Genomic DNA, 19,475 nt, shown 5'->3' on the forward strand with positions numbered 1-19,475 from the left:
CTCACCTCCCTTTAATGTGTACAGAATGCAGCAGGGAGATTTCTTTCAAGTTTCTTCACTGAAGGCACTGTTTAGAGTACCCAAGAATGTAATTTCTGCGTCTGTCAAACTTATGTTGGTCCGCGAAGAACCAGATTGTTTATAAATCATATTTCGGATTTTGTGAAGAAATATCATTGAAGCTGAAAGGTCGTCCTCTTACAGAAGATTTTCAGGAGAAATTGAACGCACCTCTTCCACTGCTGTATAACACACCAATACCAGTCAATAAGGAAAAATTGCGCGATGTCCTCAGCCTGTTCAAGTATATTCCAAAGGCATATCACGGATATTACACGAGCTTAGTTCCTGGGCGTTAAATGTAAAATTATTGTACCAAAAAACTACTAACAAAACAATTGGTAATGCAACTTTTGGCTACTTTATTTTATTTCCAATGTGATTATCATGTTACACCACTGCACTGTAAACATCAGTTGTTGTAAAACATGGTATCTGGTAGATAACAAGGTAGCAATGTCTCATACGTGAATGAAAAATATGGTATCTACGGGCATCTTTCCTCTGATTTTAGTTCTTATATTCGCAAACCAAATGTTATGAGGAGCAGCTAAGACGAATTTTACTTTTCAGTACACATAGAATATCTGCGCAACATAATTATGTGAGTTTTGTTAGAGCAAACTATTTGATATTTTCCTCAAAACTTAACAGCCGATTTCCCGTAAGTTGTCATTTTGTTGGTTACCATGTTTTACGACCGAACGCCTCATTTATAGAAATAAAGAAATGCTAATAGTAATAAAAGAACAATTTTCCGAATGACAAAGTTACTACACAGTGTTAAGAGGACTCACCACATACAGTGAGTATAAAAAGTGGTCATCTAGTCGTAATTTTTTTAAAAGAACTAAGTATTTGTCACGTGAAAGGACGGGAACATAAAATATGAACATCCAGTCATATGCAACAAACCGTGGTATGTCATTGTTATTGATGGACAAAGAAATAAATACATCCATAGCGATAACACATTTGACAAAATGGAGAGTTTATTCAAGGGCTACTTCAAAAAGTATTCGTCCACTCATATTTTTCTTGATTTACAATCTGAAAATATGATTTCAATTACAAAAATTAATCTTTAGTGGGGTTCCCCTTTGCAGCTATTACTGCCTGTAGTCGTCTGAGTATGCATCAGTGAAAGTGTGAGGGCGTCGGGAACGTAGTTGGTTTCTTAATGTTTTTGTTGAGCAAAATCGATCTATTATCGACTAAACCGTCGATCTACGTCTACCGACTACTTTAGCAATCTCGTAAGAAGATTTGCACTCATTATGTAATCGCAGAATAAATTTTCTTTCGATCAGCTTTGTCTCATTACGCTTACGGCCCATGGCGCTAATTACACTGTATCGGCACCATTCAGAACCACAGCAGGCGATAGAGTGGGGCCGCGCACGGTTGACTCTAATGTGTGCCGTGGGTAAGCGTTATGTTTTAATCAGTGCGCGCAGAATTTCGGCATGTTTAGATGGTGGATGCATAGTTTATGAACTAGCTCTTGAGTTATATTTCGTATATTGTTAACCTTGCTGTCGAATTGGATGTTTTTCTTTCCTTACTTTTCAACAAAAATGACTTACCGAGTTACCTCCTACGTGACGGCTCTTGAGATTTTGTATTAAGATACCTCAGTTATAGGAGCTGTGATGTAATCAGTTGTGAAGTTGTCTGCGAAACTACCAAGTAAGCCGGTAGATGTGAGCTTGTACGTCTTCAGCAAACGTTAAGTTAGTACGGCTTACGTCATCTCAAGCCCAATTCCTCGCAAGCGATACCACTGCCCTTACTTCTTTGCAGTGTTGTCGGCTTCTTCCAGGTGGCCATAGCGAGTCGCAAATCGTTACGTTACCTTTTGTTTCTAGTTGATGGTTGATTTTCAGTCGCTGCAGCCGACTTGTAGCCGTGCGTTCACCTTAACAACAAGCCACAGTGGTCCGCAAACATATGACATCGCTTCCTCATTAAGTGCTTTGCATCACCGTTACGCATTACTTACCGAGATCGATTTAAAACGACAGAATTTCGAAACATTTCTGTATGCAGTAACTTTACTTTGTAGCTACACTCAGAGTGAGCAATGAAATAGGCGCTTATCCGTTGACATTTTCAGTTCTGCAGTCCATGGGAATTACAGTTTCCCGTTAACCAGGTCTACAGTACACCTCCCCATTAGTTTAACGATCATTATGCAAAATTTTTGAAATATCCTATCTCTATGTTCTCCAGATATGAGCCTATCCCTGGATTTATGGGGGTACTAAAATGATCAGCTTGTGCTAGCAATGCTTCACAGATAGGTGCGAATCTGCGATTCTTGAAACATTTCCAGAGTAAAGAATATTGGGGATTGCTGCCGCATGACGTCGACTTCTTGCCAAGTTTGTGGCACTGCAAAACACTCACCTGAAGATGGCTGAATTATTGTTAACCGAAATACCGTGGCAAGAAGTCGACGTCATGCGGCAGCAATCCCGAGACTAATATGAGGTACTTAAGTGGCGTACTCAATATTCATCCAGTTAAATGTCCATTTGTTCAGCTGTAGGGATCCTTCAAAAGCTAATTATCCGGTAACTAGGAGACCCGTGGAATATTGATCGTTTCCGAGTAAGGTCGCAGCCTCAAATAAGACAGTTTCTCCGTAACAAAGTAAACCTCTGTGCAGTAGGGTGAACGTGTTGTTGCAGCCGAGGTGCCGGAGATCCCACCGGGCTACAACTACGTGCCGGGCTACGGGCTCATCAGGCTGTACCGCACCTTCAAACCGTGGGCGGCCGCCAAGAAGTTCTGCGAAGACGAGGGGGCGCAGCTGGCGGTGCCACCGGACCGCTACGCCTATGACGGCCTGAAGCAGATCTTCCCCAAAGAGAAGGGGATATGGTACGCCTACGTTGGAATCTCAGATCGAGTGAGCGAGGGCGTATTCGTAGGAATGGATGGTAATATCACTTATAGTTTAATTTCTATATTTGGCTTGTTTGATGTTTAAAAACAATAATTACTCATTTAGCTTAAAATCCAACCATTGCTTCCTTCGGTGTAAATTCATATTTTCTTGTGTTTTATTTCTGAGTTACTCTGCCATACATTTTTAACCGTGCGGATCACTTCAGTAACATGTCAAAATTGATTGTCACATCACATGAATTACAATGTCCGCCTCCGTAGCGTAGCGGTAGCGTTACCGTCCACCACGCAGGAGGCCCGGGTTCGATTCCCGGCAGGCGACTGGGTGTTGTGTGTCCTTCATTATCATTTTCATCATCATTGACTCGCAAGTCGCCGATGCGGACTCACCTAAGATGTACTTGCAATACGGCGACCGAAGTCCCCCGAATAGGGCCTCCCGGCTAACAATGCCACACGATCATTTCCATTTGCCATTCGCTAGTGTAGAAAATGTTTCTGGGATTTGAAAAGATGTTATCAGATTCCTGAATACGGGTAGCTCATAAAGAGTATAGGTTGAACATTAATAGAGCCGACAGGAACTGGAGGAAAAAAGATCCTTTGACCATGCGTCCTGTGAACATACGTCGTTGTCACGGTAAGTGGAGCTAATGAATGACAGTTCCTCTAACCAAGTACCGCGTGTTCCCTGTGTGTTGCTGGCTGTGTGACTAACGCGGTGTACTGTAAGCAGCAGAATAGTCCGATATTCATGTCAGGAACAAGTCGAAAGGGTGTATGTGTACGGCCAAGTAGGTACCCTCACAGACACCAACAAAATCACACAACATTTCAAGCCCTTTTTGGGCGTTTTTGTGAACATGATTCTTTTCCGACAGACAAACGCCCAGGGAGGACTATACGTACACAAGATATGGAGCATTGGGTTCTATAGCATGTTGAGACGAACACTAGTACAAGTTCCAGGCAAGTGGCCCGCCAGCACAGTGTGAGCCAAAGTACGATGATTTGTATCCTGGATCACAACCGCTACAATACCTATCATCTGCAATGAGAGCAAGGATCATCAGCATCGGATTTCAAAATGGTTCAAATGGCTCTGAGCACTATGCGACTTAACTTCTGAGGTCATCAGTCACCTAGAACTTAGAACTAATTAAACCTAACTAACATAAGGACATCACACACACCCATGCCCGAGGCAGGATTCGAACCTGCGACCGTAGTGGTCGTTCGGCTCCAGACTGTAGCGCCTAGAACCGCACGGCCACTCCGGCCGGCAATATCGGATTTCTGTCACAATAATGGGATTTCTGTCGACAGCCCTCTTTACCGACGAAGCAACCTTTACCAGATGTGGCTGCCTACAATACGCTGCGTCAATAACTGAGCCTGGAGTACGCAAAAAACACACGGCTCGTGATCAGAAGAACTGTCATTCGTCAGCGCCATTTACCGTGGCAACGATGCACTTCCGGACACACGTTCATGGGCCGTTTATTCGTTATTTCTAGCCAGGGATCCATCCCTGCAGTTTGTCGGTTTTATTAATGTTCATCCTGCATATCGAACACCTTTCGGGAAATAACACAAATATAACGGCTTTTGTTCTTAATCCTACTATAGAGATCATAATTCATACGGTTTTTTTGCGGGCGAGATGGCCCACTGCCTAAGACAAGAGGCTGGTGTTCGGGAGGGTCAGGGTTCAAATCCTCGTACCACCACCTCGATACGGGTTTTTCTTCGCTCGCCCAAAACCACTTCAGAGGAATGTCGGCATGGTACCACCGAAAAGGAAACGACTTTTTTCCGGGCACATCTTCGTCTAATATGAGCATGTGCTTCATTTCTTACAACCTCATCAATGAAGGTACATTAAAACCTTATAATTTTTTCACAATTTTATCCGGGCTTAGAATAGAGAGTTCCTTTCCAAATGATTTTTTTTCTGTAAGACAAATGGTAAATGTCCCAGTACTCGTTATTCCTGTCATTGTAAATGTATCTCAATACAGTTTCAGCAACTGGTGCCCCGCAGCTCTTATGTAATTGAAAAACGTCTTATTATAGCCTTGATCTACTGAATAAATAATTTATTTTCACGGTCAGTTTCAGTAGTCTAATCATCATCAGGTTCATACAAGTATTCACAGCACCATGTTAGGCGAAATATGAATTCGTTGTTGTCAGGTGATGAAACGGTGAATTTTACGCTATCATTACATGATAACATAAAATACGTCGTAAATCTATGAAAGCTGTGCTCGGTAGTGTACTCATTCATCTCAAAACTGTAATCCGATGTATTTATATACACTACTGCCTATTAAAATTGCTACACCAAGAAGAAATGCTGATGATAAAAGGGTACTCATTAGACAAATATATTATACTAGAACTGACATGTGATTACATTTTTACGCAATTTGGGTTCATAGATCCTGAGAAATCAGTACCCATTACAATCACCTCTGGCCGTAGTCACGGCCTTGATATGTCTGGGCATTGATTCAAACAGAGCTTGGAGGGAGTGTACAGGAACAGCTGCACATGCAGCTTCAACACGATACCACAGTTCATCAAGAGTAGTGACTGGCGTATCGTGACGAGCCAGTTGCTCGGCCACCTTTGACCAGACGTTTTTAATTGGTGAGAGAACTGGAGAATGTGCTGGCCAGGGCAGCAATCGAACATTTTCTGTATACAGAAAGGCCCGTACAGGACCTACAACATGCAGTCGTGCATTATCCTGCTGAAATGTAGGGTTTCGTTGGGATCGAATAAGGGGTAGAGCCACGGGTCGTAACACATCCGAAATGTAACGTCCACTGTTCAAAGTGTCGTCAGTGCGAACAAGAGGTGACCGAGACGTGTAACCAATGGCACACCATACCATCACGCCGGGTGATACGCGGGTATGGCGATGACGAATACACGCCTCCAATGTGCGTTCACCGCGAGGTCGCCAAACACGGATGCGATCATCATGATGCTGTAAACAGAACCTGGATTGTGATTCTTGAGTTTCTCCCGGCGTATTTGATAATCAAAATATCCACGGGTGTGCTGCCGGTCTATAGTGTCCAACGGGCACAATATTTCGGCGATCAAACATGTCGCCATCATCAGGTGAACTGACGGACTGAGCTCCTGTGAACGTGCCGGCACGGAGATCCGTACGCTATGGCAGCTCAGAGGGAACTGGGTTCGGTCGCGGCGGCGGCCGATTTAAATACCCTCCGCCCGCGGCGTGCTCCCTCCGCCGTCCGCGCCCCGCGCCACGGTCGCGCGGTGGAACAGATTGCGACGACGTCTGAGATGACGTCGGTGTGATGGCTCTGTCCGCCGTGGTCGTCACAACTATACGTTTGCTCGCAATCTGTTCCACCGCGCGACCGTGGCGCGGGGCGCGGACGGCGGAGGGAGCACGCCGCGGGCGGAGGGTATTTAAATCGGCCGCCGCCGCGACCGAACCCAGTTCCCTCTGAGCAGCCATAGCGTACGGATCTCCGTGCCGGCACGTTCACAGGAGCTCAGTCCGTCAGTTCACCTGATGATGGCGACATGTTTGATCGCCGAAATATTGTGCCCGTCGGACACTATAGACCGGCAGCACACCCGTGGATATTTTGAGAACCTGGATTCATCCGAAAAAATGACATTTTGCCAATCGTGCACCCAGGTTCGTCGTTGAGTACACCATCGCAGGCGGTCCTGTCTGTGATGCAGCGTCAAGGGTAACTGCAGCCATGATCTCCGAGCTGATAGTCCATTCTGCTGCAAACGTCGTCGAACTGTTCATGCAGAAGGTTGTTATGTTGCAAACGTTCCATCTGTTGCCTCGGGGATCGATCCGTTACAGCCATGCGGATAAGATGCCTGTCATGTCGACTGCTAGTGATTCGAGGCCGTTGGGATCCAGCACGGCGTTCCGTATTACCCTCCCGAACGCACGGATTCCATATTCTGCTAACAGTCATTGGATCTCGACCAACGCGAGCAACAATGTCGCGATACGATAAACCGCAATCGCGGTAGGCTACAATGTGTCCTTTAACAAAGTCGGAATCGTGATAGTACGCATTTCTCCTCTTTACACGTGGCACCGCAACAACGTTTCACCAGGCAACGCAAGTCAGCTGCTGTTTGTTTATGAGAAATCAGTTGGAAACTTTCCTCATGTCAGCACGTTGAAGGTGTCTCCACCGGCGCCAAACTTGTGCGAATGCTCTGAAAAGCTAACCAATTGCATATCACAGTATCTTCTTCCTGTCGGTTAAATTTCGCGCCTGTAGCACGGCATCTTCGTGGTGTAGCAATTTTAACGGCCAGTAGTGTATGATTATATTTTGACTAACATGATGCTGTGAATATTCTTATGCACCCGATGATGGCCAGACTACTGAAACTACTGAAACTCAAGGCTATAATACGATATTTTTCAAACAATATGTATATGTTTACTTCGCGTTGTCTGCAAAACGGACTCTACTTACAGTTTTAATGAGCTACTTTCCCATATGTGCGCTTTACCGTTATTATTTTTTTGCTCTACACTGTGCCCAAGTTTGGCTGGTTCTAATGCAGTACGTGCCGATCCGTTTACGATATAGTTAACCTAATCCTGTTTCTTATTGAACCCCCTGTACTGTACCAGGTCGTCCAGTGCCGTACCTGCCATGGCAGCCTAATGAGCCCAACAACGGTAATGGTATAGAAGAAGACTGCGTCGACGTCCGCAACGACGGACTGCTGAACGACGTGAATTGCGAGAATCCAGCGCCTTTCTTGTGTGAGCGCCGGCTTTCGGTGGGCCTTCCCGATGGCTACACATGGTCGGCGGACGCAGGGCGCTTCTACAAGGTGCACACGGATAAAAGAGTATATGCGGACGCAGCAGAGGTGTGTCACTCAGAGAACGCGACGCTCGCTGTCACTGACACGTGGCGCCGCGGTGAGGCGTTGCTGAGACTCGTCGAGCCGAAGTATGATGGCTACTTCATAGGCTTCACGGATGAAGCTGTTGAAGGCGACTTCGTCACCGAAACAGGTAAGCACCACATTCAGTGTCCGTTAAAGTTGTCGCATCGGAGTTATTGCCATAAACACACATCGTACACTGTTCGTTTCTTGATATCTACATCTCCAAATGTTAAAATGAAAACCTCTGTCGCATAGAGGTCACCCCGAATCGATGCCTCCTACGTTTAGCGTCGACGTTGATTGTCCGAGCCAGATTATGTCGGTGCAGGACTAATCTGGTCGCTGGTTTTGTTCTCGTGGGACATACACTTTTGGTCATTAAAATAGTTACACCAAGAAGATGACGTGCTACAGGCGCGAAGTTTAACCGACAGGAATAAGATTCTCTGATATGCAAATGAGTAGTTTTTCAGAGCATTCACACGTGGTTGTCGCCGGTGGCTACACCTACAACGTGCTGACATGAGGAAAGTTTCCAACCGATTGCTCATACACAAACAGCAGTTGGCCGGCGTTGCCTGGTGAAATGTTGTTGTGATGCCTCGTGTAAGGAGGAGAAATGCGTACCATCACGTTTCCGACTTTCATAAAGGTCGGATTGTAGCCTATCGCAATTGCGGTTTATCGTATAGCGACACTGCTGCCCGCGTTGGTCGAGATCCAATGACTGTTAAGAGAATATGGAATCGGTGGGTTCAGGAGGGTAATAAGGAACGCCATGCTGGATCCAAACAGTCCCGTATCACTAGCAGATGAGATGACAGGCGTGTTATCCGCATGCCTGTAACGGACGTGCAGCCACGTCTCGATCCCCTAGTCAATAGATGGGGACGTTTGCAAGACAACAACCATCTGCACGAACAGTTCGACGACGTTTTGCAGCAGCATGGACAATCAGCTCGGAGACCATGGCTGCGGTTACCCTTGATGCTGCATCACAGACAGGACCGTTGCGATAGTGTACTGAACGACGAACCTGGGTGCACGAATGGCAAAACGACATTTTTTCGGATGAATCCAGTTTCTGTTTACAGCATCATGATGATCGCATCCGTGTTTGGCGACCTCGCTGTGAACGCACATTGGAGGCGTGTATTCGTCATTGCCATACTGGCGTAACACCCGGCGTGATGGTATGGGGTGCCATTGGTTACACGTCCCGATCACCTCTTATTCGCATTGATGGCACTTTGAACAGTGGACGTTACATTTCGGATGTGTTACGACCCGTGGCTCTACCCTTCATTCGATCCCGGCGAAACCCTACATTTCAGCAGGATAATGCACGACCGCATGTTGCAGGTCTTGTACGGGCGTTTCTGCACACAGAAAATGTTCGATGGCTGCACTGGCCAGCACGTTCTCCAGATCTCTCACCAATTGAAAACGTCTGGTCATTGGTGGCCGAGCAACTCGCTCGTCACGATACGCCAGTCACTACTCTTGATGAACCGTGGTATCGTGTTGAAGCTGCATGGGCAGCTGTACCTGTACACACCCTCCAAGCTCTGTTTGAATCAATGCCCAGACGTATCAAGGCCGTTATTACGGGCAGAGGTGATTGTTCTGGGTACTGATTTCTCAGGATCTATGCACCCAAATTGCGTGAAAATGTAATCACATGTCAGTTCTAGTATAATATATTTGTCCAATGAATACCCGTTTATCATCTGCATATCTTCTTGGTGTAGCAATTTTAATGGCCAGTAGTGTAGTGTAGCAGCAGCAGCAGAAGCAGCAGAGGATTCCAAAATGGCACTTCTATAGCGGTGAAAACGATGTGCGCGATAAACCACGTTCCAGTCTGCCTTGCTCAACAGTCATGGCTCGTAATGAACGGCGTCTAGATCAGTTTATCTTCCAGATTACGATCAGGGAATTGTACACCGTCTGTTCAAATAGTTCCGAGATTTATTTTATTCCTGTAGCAGAAGAGACGTCAGCGCAGTACCTACAGCAGTTTGAACTAACGACTGTATGAACAACAAATACACGGTCCACCCCTCAGATGTGAGCAGGCAGTGGACGTGTGACTGCAGTGTGCCAACGTTGTCGTGTAAAAAATCACAACGGAACAACATTTATAAGCGAAGTGTTCGAATTCTCCAACTGTGTTTCGAAGAAAAGAACAGTCTGTCCAAAGTTTGCCTTGCACACCTTGGCTCCCGAACGAGTCTGACACAGTTTGATAGAAATGCAAAACACAAACAACTCTTTCCTGGGAAAGAATCATACCAGAGAAGTTGCAGCATTAGAAAATTGCAGCGAAATGCAGGAAGATCTGCAGCGGATAGGCACTTGGTGCACCGAGTGGCAACTGACCTTTAACATAGACAAATGTATTGAATTGCGAATACACAGAAAGAAGGATCCTTTATTGTATGATTATATGATAGCGGAACAGACACTGGTAGCAGTTACTTCTGTAAAATATCTGCGAGTATGCGTACGGAACGATTTGAAGTGTAATGATCATATAAAATTAATTGTTGGTAAGGCGGGTGTCAGGTTGAGATTCATTGGGAGAGTCCTTAGAAAATTTAGTCCATCAACATAGCAGGTGGCTTACAAAACACTCGTTCGACCTATACTTCAGTATTGCTTATCAGTGTGGGATCCGTACCAGGTCGGGTTGACAGAGGAGATAGAAAAGATGCAAAGAAGAGCGGCGCATTTCGTCACAGGGTTATTTGGTAAGCGTGATAGCGTGACGGAGTTGCTAGCAAACTCAAGTGGTAGACTCTGCAAGAGAGGCGCTCTGCATCGCGGTGTAGCTTGCTGTCCAGGTTTCGGGGGGGGGGGGGGGGGGGGGGTGTACGTGGTGGCGGCAGGAAGGGCATCCGGCCATCCCTTCAACTAACAATGCCATATCCGAATAACCATGCCGACCCTGCGTATCCGCGGGAAAAACGGCACAAGCAAAAGAAGGAAATAAACGAAAGTTCCCCTTAATGTTTAGGAATATAGTGTTATTTTCATAGCGAAACCTCAAAGATAAATCTTCGAATGATATTTTATTTACTCGAAAACTTTTATTTTTCAACCGTTTTAAGGAGACCTCTGAGTTTCTAGGAGTCATTAGGTTTTAAAGATGAAATTTTACTTTTATTTATTACGTAATATCTAAGCAATACAAGGACTTAACGGATGGAATAACTGCACAGGTAACGCCAATGAAGGGTACACTGATACGCTAGAATATTATGACCACCTAACTAATAGCCAGTATGTCCATCTTTGTCATGGATAACAGCGGCGACGCGTCGCTGCATGGAAGCAATGAGACCTTGATAGGTGGCTGGAGGGAGCTAGCCCCACATTTGCACACACAAGTCACCTAATTCCGTGAATTACGAGAAGGGGGACGATGAGCTCTGACAACACGTTCTACAACATTACAGATGTGTTCGAGCGGGTTCAGATCTTGCACTCTGGATGACCTTCACATCAAGTGGAACTCGCCACTGTGTTCCTCGAACCACTCCATCACACTCTTGGTCTTGTGACATGGCACATTACCTTGCTCAAAAATGCCACTGCCTTCGGGAAACATGATCGTCATTAAGGGGTGTACGTGGTCTGCAACCCAACCACTTTGCGATACTCCTTGGCCGTCGTGGTGTCTTGCATGAGCTCCTCTGTACCCACGGATGTCCACGTGTAAGTTCCCAAGAGCATAATGGAGCCGTTGACATCTTGTCTCCGTTCCGCAGTATATGTGTCAAGGAGCTTTTCCCCTGGAAGATGACGGATTCACGCCCTCCCATAGTCATGACGAAGAAGGTAATAGGATTCATCACACCATGCAACGCTCTGCCATTGTGTCAAAATGCATTGCCTATGGTCATATGCCCATATCGGTCGTAGTTGCCGATGTCATGGTGTTAACATTGGCACATGCATGGGTCTTCGGCTGCAGAGGCCCGTAGTTAGGAGTATTCAGTGCACTATGTGTTCAGGCACACTCGTACTCTGTCCAGCGCTAAAATCTGATGCTAGTTCCTCCACAGTTCGCAGCCTGTCCTGTTTGTCCTGTTCTACCAGTCTGCCGAGCCTACGACGTCCGACATTTATAATGAGGGGCGGCCGCCCAGCCCCACGACGTTTGGACGTGGTTTGATCTCGGTTTCACCATGTGTTGAAAATACTCACCACAGCACTCCTGGAACAGTCGAAAAACCGTGCAGTTTCCGAAATGTTCGTGCCCAGCCTCCGGGCCACCAGGTAGAACGTGCCCCTTCCCCGCTCTACACAGAGCAGCATGTTCACTCACACTGCGGGAAATTCACCGCGCGTGTGTCTGACTAGCAGTAATTCCTCGTCAGGTGACGCTGCCATTGCCTGGACGGAATTATATCGATAATGGGTCGGTGGTCATAATGTTGTCAGTGATCAGTGTAAGCCCTCACAGGCTAGGCCGACGAACGCAATACGTATGTGATGCCAAAGATGTAGAGGAGAATGGTGGCAAAAAACAGAATGCGGATGCAAACGTCTCGTGTTCGATATCCTGTGAATCGAGGATTTTTGTCACTTATCGCATCTTTCATCTGTGAAAATGGCAGTTAATGTGGAAAATTGCCAGTCAGGACGTGGTTTGAAGCCTACGTTAATCTGTATTTTCCTCCTACAACTGGCTGCGTAAGTCAGGTCAGAGGTCAGAGGAAGATAACGGTGTACCACCTGCAATATGACTACGCCTAGGAAAGCATTGTCGTCTTAAAGCCAATCTTCGAGTTGACGATAATTTTAGTTTTTATACTTGGTTTGAAGGTAATGGCCATCGTATGAAATTCCTTTTCAATTAGTTCTTCTTCGTAAGTCCACTGCCTAGCTCTCAGTTTTTTAAGTTCATACACACACACACACACACACACACACACACACACACACACACACACACACACACACATACACACACACGCACACACACAAACACACAAAAAAGAGATAGAGAGAGATCAAGAGCTGTAATGGGCAGTCCTGTCTATTCGGCGAGGAATGGAAATCCACAATGAAATAATACGATCCGAGTGTTTCCTTTGTCAAGAAATTTCTGAATCTCTAATTCATCTTATTATCCCAAACGGAATTACAGTTGTCACAGTCATTTCCTGGTCAGGGAAAGTAGAACTGATGTTCTACAAAAGAGTGGTACCGCCCTGTCCACCTGAGCAGGAAATGAAATCATTCACGCACGAGTAGTACACGATTTTTTTAAACTCAAGTCTCTTACTACATTTTCTGACGCATTTCCGTCTCTGCATGTCGGTATGTTTGTTTGAGCACAGGGACTGTAAATCCTACTAATAGTTTCGCAGATTCTTTAAAAGCTTTACAACTAGCATACAAGACAATATAAAGAGGTTGTGTCTTTTTCTCACATACGATGTCATATATGTAACTGTAGATTTGAATTTTTGATCTTTGGTATCAGTAAACATCTAACATCAATAAGGCGTACGTGAAAGCATGTAGTACTTCGTCTGAAGCTGCTGACATTCCAAACGGGTTCCCTTTCGTCATCGGGTGTGTTTGTGGCAAAATAAGCCCTGTCTTCTCTGGGTCTCTACATCTCTCATGACAATGACAAGGAGAGGAGAATATCAACGGCACATTACAGTAAGCTGCTGAAAAATATTTCATGGCTTCTCCGTGTTGTGATCTCTTCGGGATATATCGAAGCGGCAAGGATATTGCAAGCGTCTTCTTCCACAGTGCGCTCATTCTTTTAGTTGTCACACTGATTTTGCATGAACTACATCGTTCAAGCTCTGTAGGTGGCTTTCGCTACAGTTCACCGGTAATAATTGTATTCACATATAAAAAGCGATTATGACTCAACAGGGGAGGAGTACCTTCGGTTACATTGTGCCATACGTTATTAAGTATCTATTTTCGTTGAACATCTGAAGCTTTCTGCGACGCCGTTGATGTTGTGTCACTAATTCGACTAAGGAAAGCATCTCTTTGGGAGTATAAGCAGTTAATTAATGTTAAGTCGATAATTAACGCTAAGTACGTAATTTCGGCCATTGTTCATGTTAACGACAACTTGCATTTCATAATGCTTGTAAATTCGTATGTGTTGAAGATTATTCATGAGCAAGTATAAATATTCCGTGTTATTTCTTGTGTCAAATTCATTGGTACATAAGCAGACATAGATGGCCGAACTTAGTCAAAATATTTCACAAATATCATACCAACATTTGTTGTTGTTTATACTACAAACTGATGATAAGTCTTATGTTGGCCATAAGGTAACTGCTGAATCGAGGTTATATAAATTTAGAGGTATGAAATTACATAGAATACTGAACATACCTCCAGTGACCAAAGTTAACTTCAGTAATAACGTATGTAACTGTGCGAATGAGAAGGAATATTTAGCTTTTCGATCAATCATTATCGCGACTCGCAATTAATACTGTCTTAATATGATAATGTCGATTACCTCCAATATTAGCTTATTACTTGCATCGCTGATAGTAGACAGTAAGCTACGTTTGAAGTATTTGCAAAGATCACTAAGAAGAGCAACTTAAGAAATACGGGAAAAGAACTCTGATGGCACCCATAGTTCATCTAATGCAGTTATACATCAGGATGGCTTTTCTTGCCTGTCTTATTAAATACTTTATAATTACTAAGAATAACTTTTCCATACTTTTTTAAATGTGATGATATAATTGCTATTTCATTGCAGATTGATGTTTGTAATATCTCGACTGTAGCTACTGTGAGAATATACGTGTCGTCTCATAGCTCTTCTCTGCTCCTCTTTCTTTCCGTTCTTGACTTTGTGTGTGTGTGTGTGTATCGTGTACATTCATGAAATTTCAGATAACAATCGTTTTCGAAGCATCCTAGTGATATCATCTTTGTGCAGTAACTGAAGTGGTTACTACAGTCTGTGACTCTTCGTTTACTTCTTACAGGCAGGCACCTAAAAGACATGGAGTTCCAGGTTTGGGGCGTTAACGAGCCGAACAACGTCGACGGTGGGAAACCCGAGAACTGCCTAACTCTGACGGGCAGAGGCTACTACAATGACGTACTGTGCGACAAGAAGTTCCTCTTCATCTGTGAGATTGCGCCCGTATAATAAGTTGGTGTTTCCAGAACACAGGTCATATCACCAATGAAAAGAAGGGACCGTCCCGATCTCGGTAAAGCTGCGAAGCCGAGTGAAGGACGGAACAGTTGTACAGCTGAAATGAGAATAATTATATCTCAGTAATCTGTAGCACGTTCTTAGCTCTGTGTATCGCGTGCAGTGTTCATATTACGACTGTGTGAAATATAATCCGCTGTATCAGCTACCTCATTTTTACTAATATTTTTTGCCCCTCTTTAATTCCATAAAATATAAGTCGAAATATTAAAGTACGAATTGTATGTATGATATATTATGTGTATTTCTCAAGAAGAAGTAATAGTTTTCGCTCTCGAACACACATAGAACACTCCGTATTTCTATAAAGATATTAATTGCCAACAAAAAAGGCTATAAAATTAATTTTCTTTCAGCTTGACTTTTACTATCAAAAGTTTTTTATAAAAGTCGTAGATCTTATTGACACTATGTTAAGCAAATTGTTTTCAACATTGTTGCTGTTTCCTACATGTTATTTTACTTCTAGATGTTGTATTGACATTTGTATGTCCGAAGTAAACATATTGATACGATCTCGTGATATTATTGTAAATTTTCTCCAACGGCAGTATCAACAAAGAGATACCTCATTATTGTTTAGCAGTTGCGAGGTGTATAGTTGCGTGGTGTACGTCAAATAAGTGCACTTGCGCGGGTCGATGAAACGTATCTTTAGCTCTTAAGAGAATTCTACGGATGATCAAATGTTTGCACTATAGCACAGAAAATAGTTGTTAAACTACCGTGAATCCAACGCGAGGAATTAAGATAAGTTTAATGCCTGAACATATCTTTATTTTTTCTAGAAAGGTATCTCAGTCAATGTTTGATTTTATCTTTTTAAATGTTTCCTTCTTGGTTACATTATGGGGACCTCTATCAACCAAAATAAACTGTGAAAAATAACTTCTGCTTTATAACAGTTCTGAAATCGTTCGGGCCATTTCTGATCATGAAAAACAGGGGAAAAAACTAATACTGTACAGGTCACGGATGCTATTCGATAGAAACAATAATTAGGTCTCTGTGGCCGATAATAATATTGTTAACGACTGTACGCGTATGAGCTACTTTTAAGGCACTGGAAGTAATACACTATCGACATTGACGTAGGAATGAGAAAGACCGACCAGTTAAAACCGAACCCATATTTTAATTCTGAATAAGCGGTGTTTTTCAGTATTTGTTTATAACAGGCAGTTTTTAGTAATAACCGAGTAAAGAAACGAAATATCAATTAGCCATAGCAGTGGTGCTTCAATTTTCATTCTAAAAAGCCTTATTTTTGAAAAAAGGAGAAAGTTTTGTTCATAAAATTTGCAGTAACTTGAAATATGGTGTCATTATAAAAAAATGGGAAAAGTGATCGGTGCTGTTTTGATGATAACGATGACAGAAACGAGCAACGAACACACGGCGTAAGAACTGGTACAGCATTGTTGTCCCTGTTGCCGTGTGTCATGGCTTAACTCCACAATGCCGCACAGAGGTCAGTCGACCATTTTTTAATTTTGAGATGTAAATGTCAACGGTGTTAAAAATACTCCGTTCCTGTTATTTTCTGACTTTTAATAGTTTTAGACACTGTTTAATTTTCCATAATAATTTTGCTTTGGAACAACAATTTATTCAGATATCTTTTAGTTCCCAGTGGCGGTCAATTGACCACTTCTCACGACTATGCAATTTGCAATTTATTTGGCTCCTTTTCTAGCCAACACTGATCAGTTTGCGTATAACGGGTATTACACGTCTGCTACTTGTCAATGGTGTACGGACTGGCAGCTATAATGGCTTGCTATCGTAGTCGCGAAGTTTCTGAAGCTGGAATTATAGAAACTCTTCAGATATTACCAACACAGTCCAAAGTAGTAGAGTTTGAGGTTAATTACAATGAAAGCGGCACAACGGACGATGAATATGGTCCCCATGTGCATTCACCAGTGTCTCAATACAAAGCAGTGATGATAACGACCAACCCAGAGTTTCTTATGACCACAACGATGCTGCAACTCCTGTAGATAGATGTGGCTTTGCTTTTCGAAATGTAAGTACAGCGACTCGTCGCAGGGGGAGAAAAAGAGGCTAGTAAAATTTTTCAGTAAGAATAATTGTCAAATATAAAGGTTTATTAATATTACACGCGTTTATTCTTTGTCTTAGCTATAATTATAAACTATTTTTATTGTATTTACGTTGATTTTATCTCATAGCATCCAAATTTTTGCAGGTGCTACAGTAAAAAAGAATATTCGAATGAGAGCTTACATTGGTCAACGAAAGTTTGGGACTGATGGAACGTCACGGACACGAGTTACTTCTTCAAACTCTGGAAGAGTCTGCCAAATGTTATTCGAGAGACTGCTGGACCTTCAGGGTATGCAAAACGCACTGTTACGGAAACGTCCCCAGCCAGTGCACTTCGTCTCTTCATTAGCAAAAATACGTTGCGTCTGTTGAAAAAGTGCACTGAAACAAAAGAACGCATTGTATTCAACGACAGTTTGTGGTACATGAATTTGGATGGTTCAAATGGCTATGAGCACTATGGGACGTAACATCTGAGGTTATCAGTCCGCTAGAACTTAGTACTTAAAACTAGCTAGCCTAAGGACATGACACACACCAATGCCCGAGGCAGGATTCGAACCTGCGACCGTAGCAGTCGCGCAGTTCCGGACTGAAGTGCCTAGAACCGCTCGGCCACAGAGGCCGGCTTGAATTTGGAGGAGGTGGAAGCATTTGTAGCTGTATTGTTTGCTGGAGGGGCAAATGCTGCTCGAGTCTTAAGAGTTTTGTGGAGTCGTGAGTGGGTACTACTTGTTTTGCTCAAACATGGCAAGAAATAGGTTTTTAGGAATCATGTGACATCATAGCTACCCGTAAACAACGTAAAGAAGCAGACAAATTTTGTTCAGCATCTGAAGTTTGGTACACGTTTATAGATGACCTTATTGCATGTTACAAACCAGCCGAATTCCTTACTGTGAATGAGAAGTTATATACGACGAAACGCCGATGTTCATTTTCTCACTACATGAGTGACAAGCCTGATAATAACGGCATTAAGTATTGTTGCCCATAACGCTAAGGTTAGATATATTCTAAAGGTTTTTCCTTATTTGCGGAAAAATGAAACGATACTTGCGGGTACTAGCCTGGATGAACATATAACGTTACGTCTCAAGGAACCTTTTGTGCAAAAGGGGAGAACTTTTCTGTCAAGCGGGCAAAAGAGCTGAAAAAGAGGTATACGAGCATTTTTGGCGCCTTGAACAGGATCTGAAGGGAAATGACACCAAGTGTGAGGAAGGGACAAGATGTACTTCACTCAGGTGTTGCTTATAAATGTGACGGCATTGCCATAACATCTTACCCAGGGAAGAGTAAGAAAAATCTGCTTGTTCTTAGTTCCATGCACTCCAATGCAGCAGCCAATGAGGCTGCAGAAACGAACACTCCAGAAACAGTCGGTTTTTGGAATGACAAATTCGACAGAGACGCGGTAGATCAAATGTCACGCAAATATAGTGCAAAACCATAACAAGGCGCTGACCAGTACATGTCTTCTGTAACATTCTGGACCTGACTGTGACCAACGCGCACACGCTGTACGAGTTGATAACTGGTTGTATCATCTCTCGATAGTATTTTGTAATGAACGTCGTAGAGGAATTAGTGATATGTCAGAAATTGTCGCCCTCAGCAACCCCAGACTCCACTGCTGACAGGAAGGAACATCTAAGAGAACTACATGCAAAACTTACCAGCCTGGATTGTGCGACAATAAGAAAACTGGAGATAGTTGTGGTTCATGTCCAAGTGAAAGGATAAGCAAAAAGTGCACTTGAGTTGTCTAACACTGTTACAGAATACAAGTATAATCAGTGAATAGCTAAGCTATCCTAAGATAATAACGTTTGTCACTATCATTATACCGAGTAACACACAAGCATTGAAAATTTAAGTAATTTTACCTAACACTAATTTGGTGTGACTTATTTTTGTATTGTGTAACATAAAAATAAAATGTACTAGGTTCAGATAAGAATGTGCCCACATTATAATTTTATCTGAAAAATAGTAAATTCATTATTAAGAACAAGAAATACCAAATTCTGTTACATTTTGTAAAACGAAGCTTTTTAAAATGTGACAAAAACCTCAGCAGTCAATTGACCTCCATTGGGCATTCTAGTGAATGGGCATTCTAGTGTTACGACACGCGTCTACTTGCAGTGTGCAAGACTCGCCTCGCCCTGTCTGTACGGTACTTCATCGCTGTCGTTGCTGCACATCAGTTGTATTGCAGGATGAGACCAACGCTAGCCTGGAAATACTTCGCGAAGTAGTG

General features: G+C 43.5%; 1 protein-coding gene across 1 annotated transcript in view; it reads left to right on the forward strand.

The window, feature by feature from the left end:
• Positions 1 to 15,287, forward strand: part of LOC124595524 (macrophage mannose receptor 1-like) — a 53,593-nt gene extending 38,306 nt beyond the window's left edge. Inside the window, exons 4-6 of the mRNA XM_047134293.1 lie at positions 2,754 to 3,005; positions 7,637 to 8,029; positions 14,904 to 15,287. Coding sequence (XP_046990249.1) covers positions 2,754 to 3,005; positions 7,637 to 8,029; positions 14,904 to 15,070 — 812 coding nt within the window. The 3' untranslated portion in view covers positions 15,071 to 15,287. The remainder of the gene's footprint in view (positions 1 to 2,753; positions 3,006 to 7,636; positions 8,030 to 14,903) is intronic.
• The last annotated feature ends 4,188 nt before the right edge of the window (positions 15,288 to 19,475 follow it).

Source organism: Schistocerca americana, chromosome 2 (assembly GCF_021461395.2).
Source record: "Schistocerca americana isolate TAMUIC-IGC-003095 chromosome 2, iqSchAmer2.1, whole genome shotgun sequence".
NCBI classification, from domain to species: domain Eukaryota; kingdom Metazoa; phylum Arthropoda; class Insecta; order Orthoptera; family Acrididae; genus Schistocerca; species Schistocerca americana.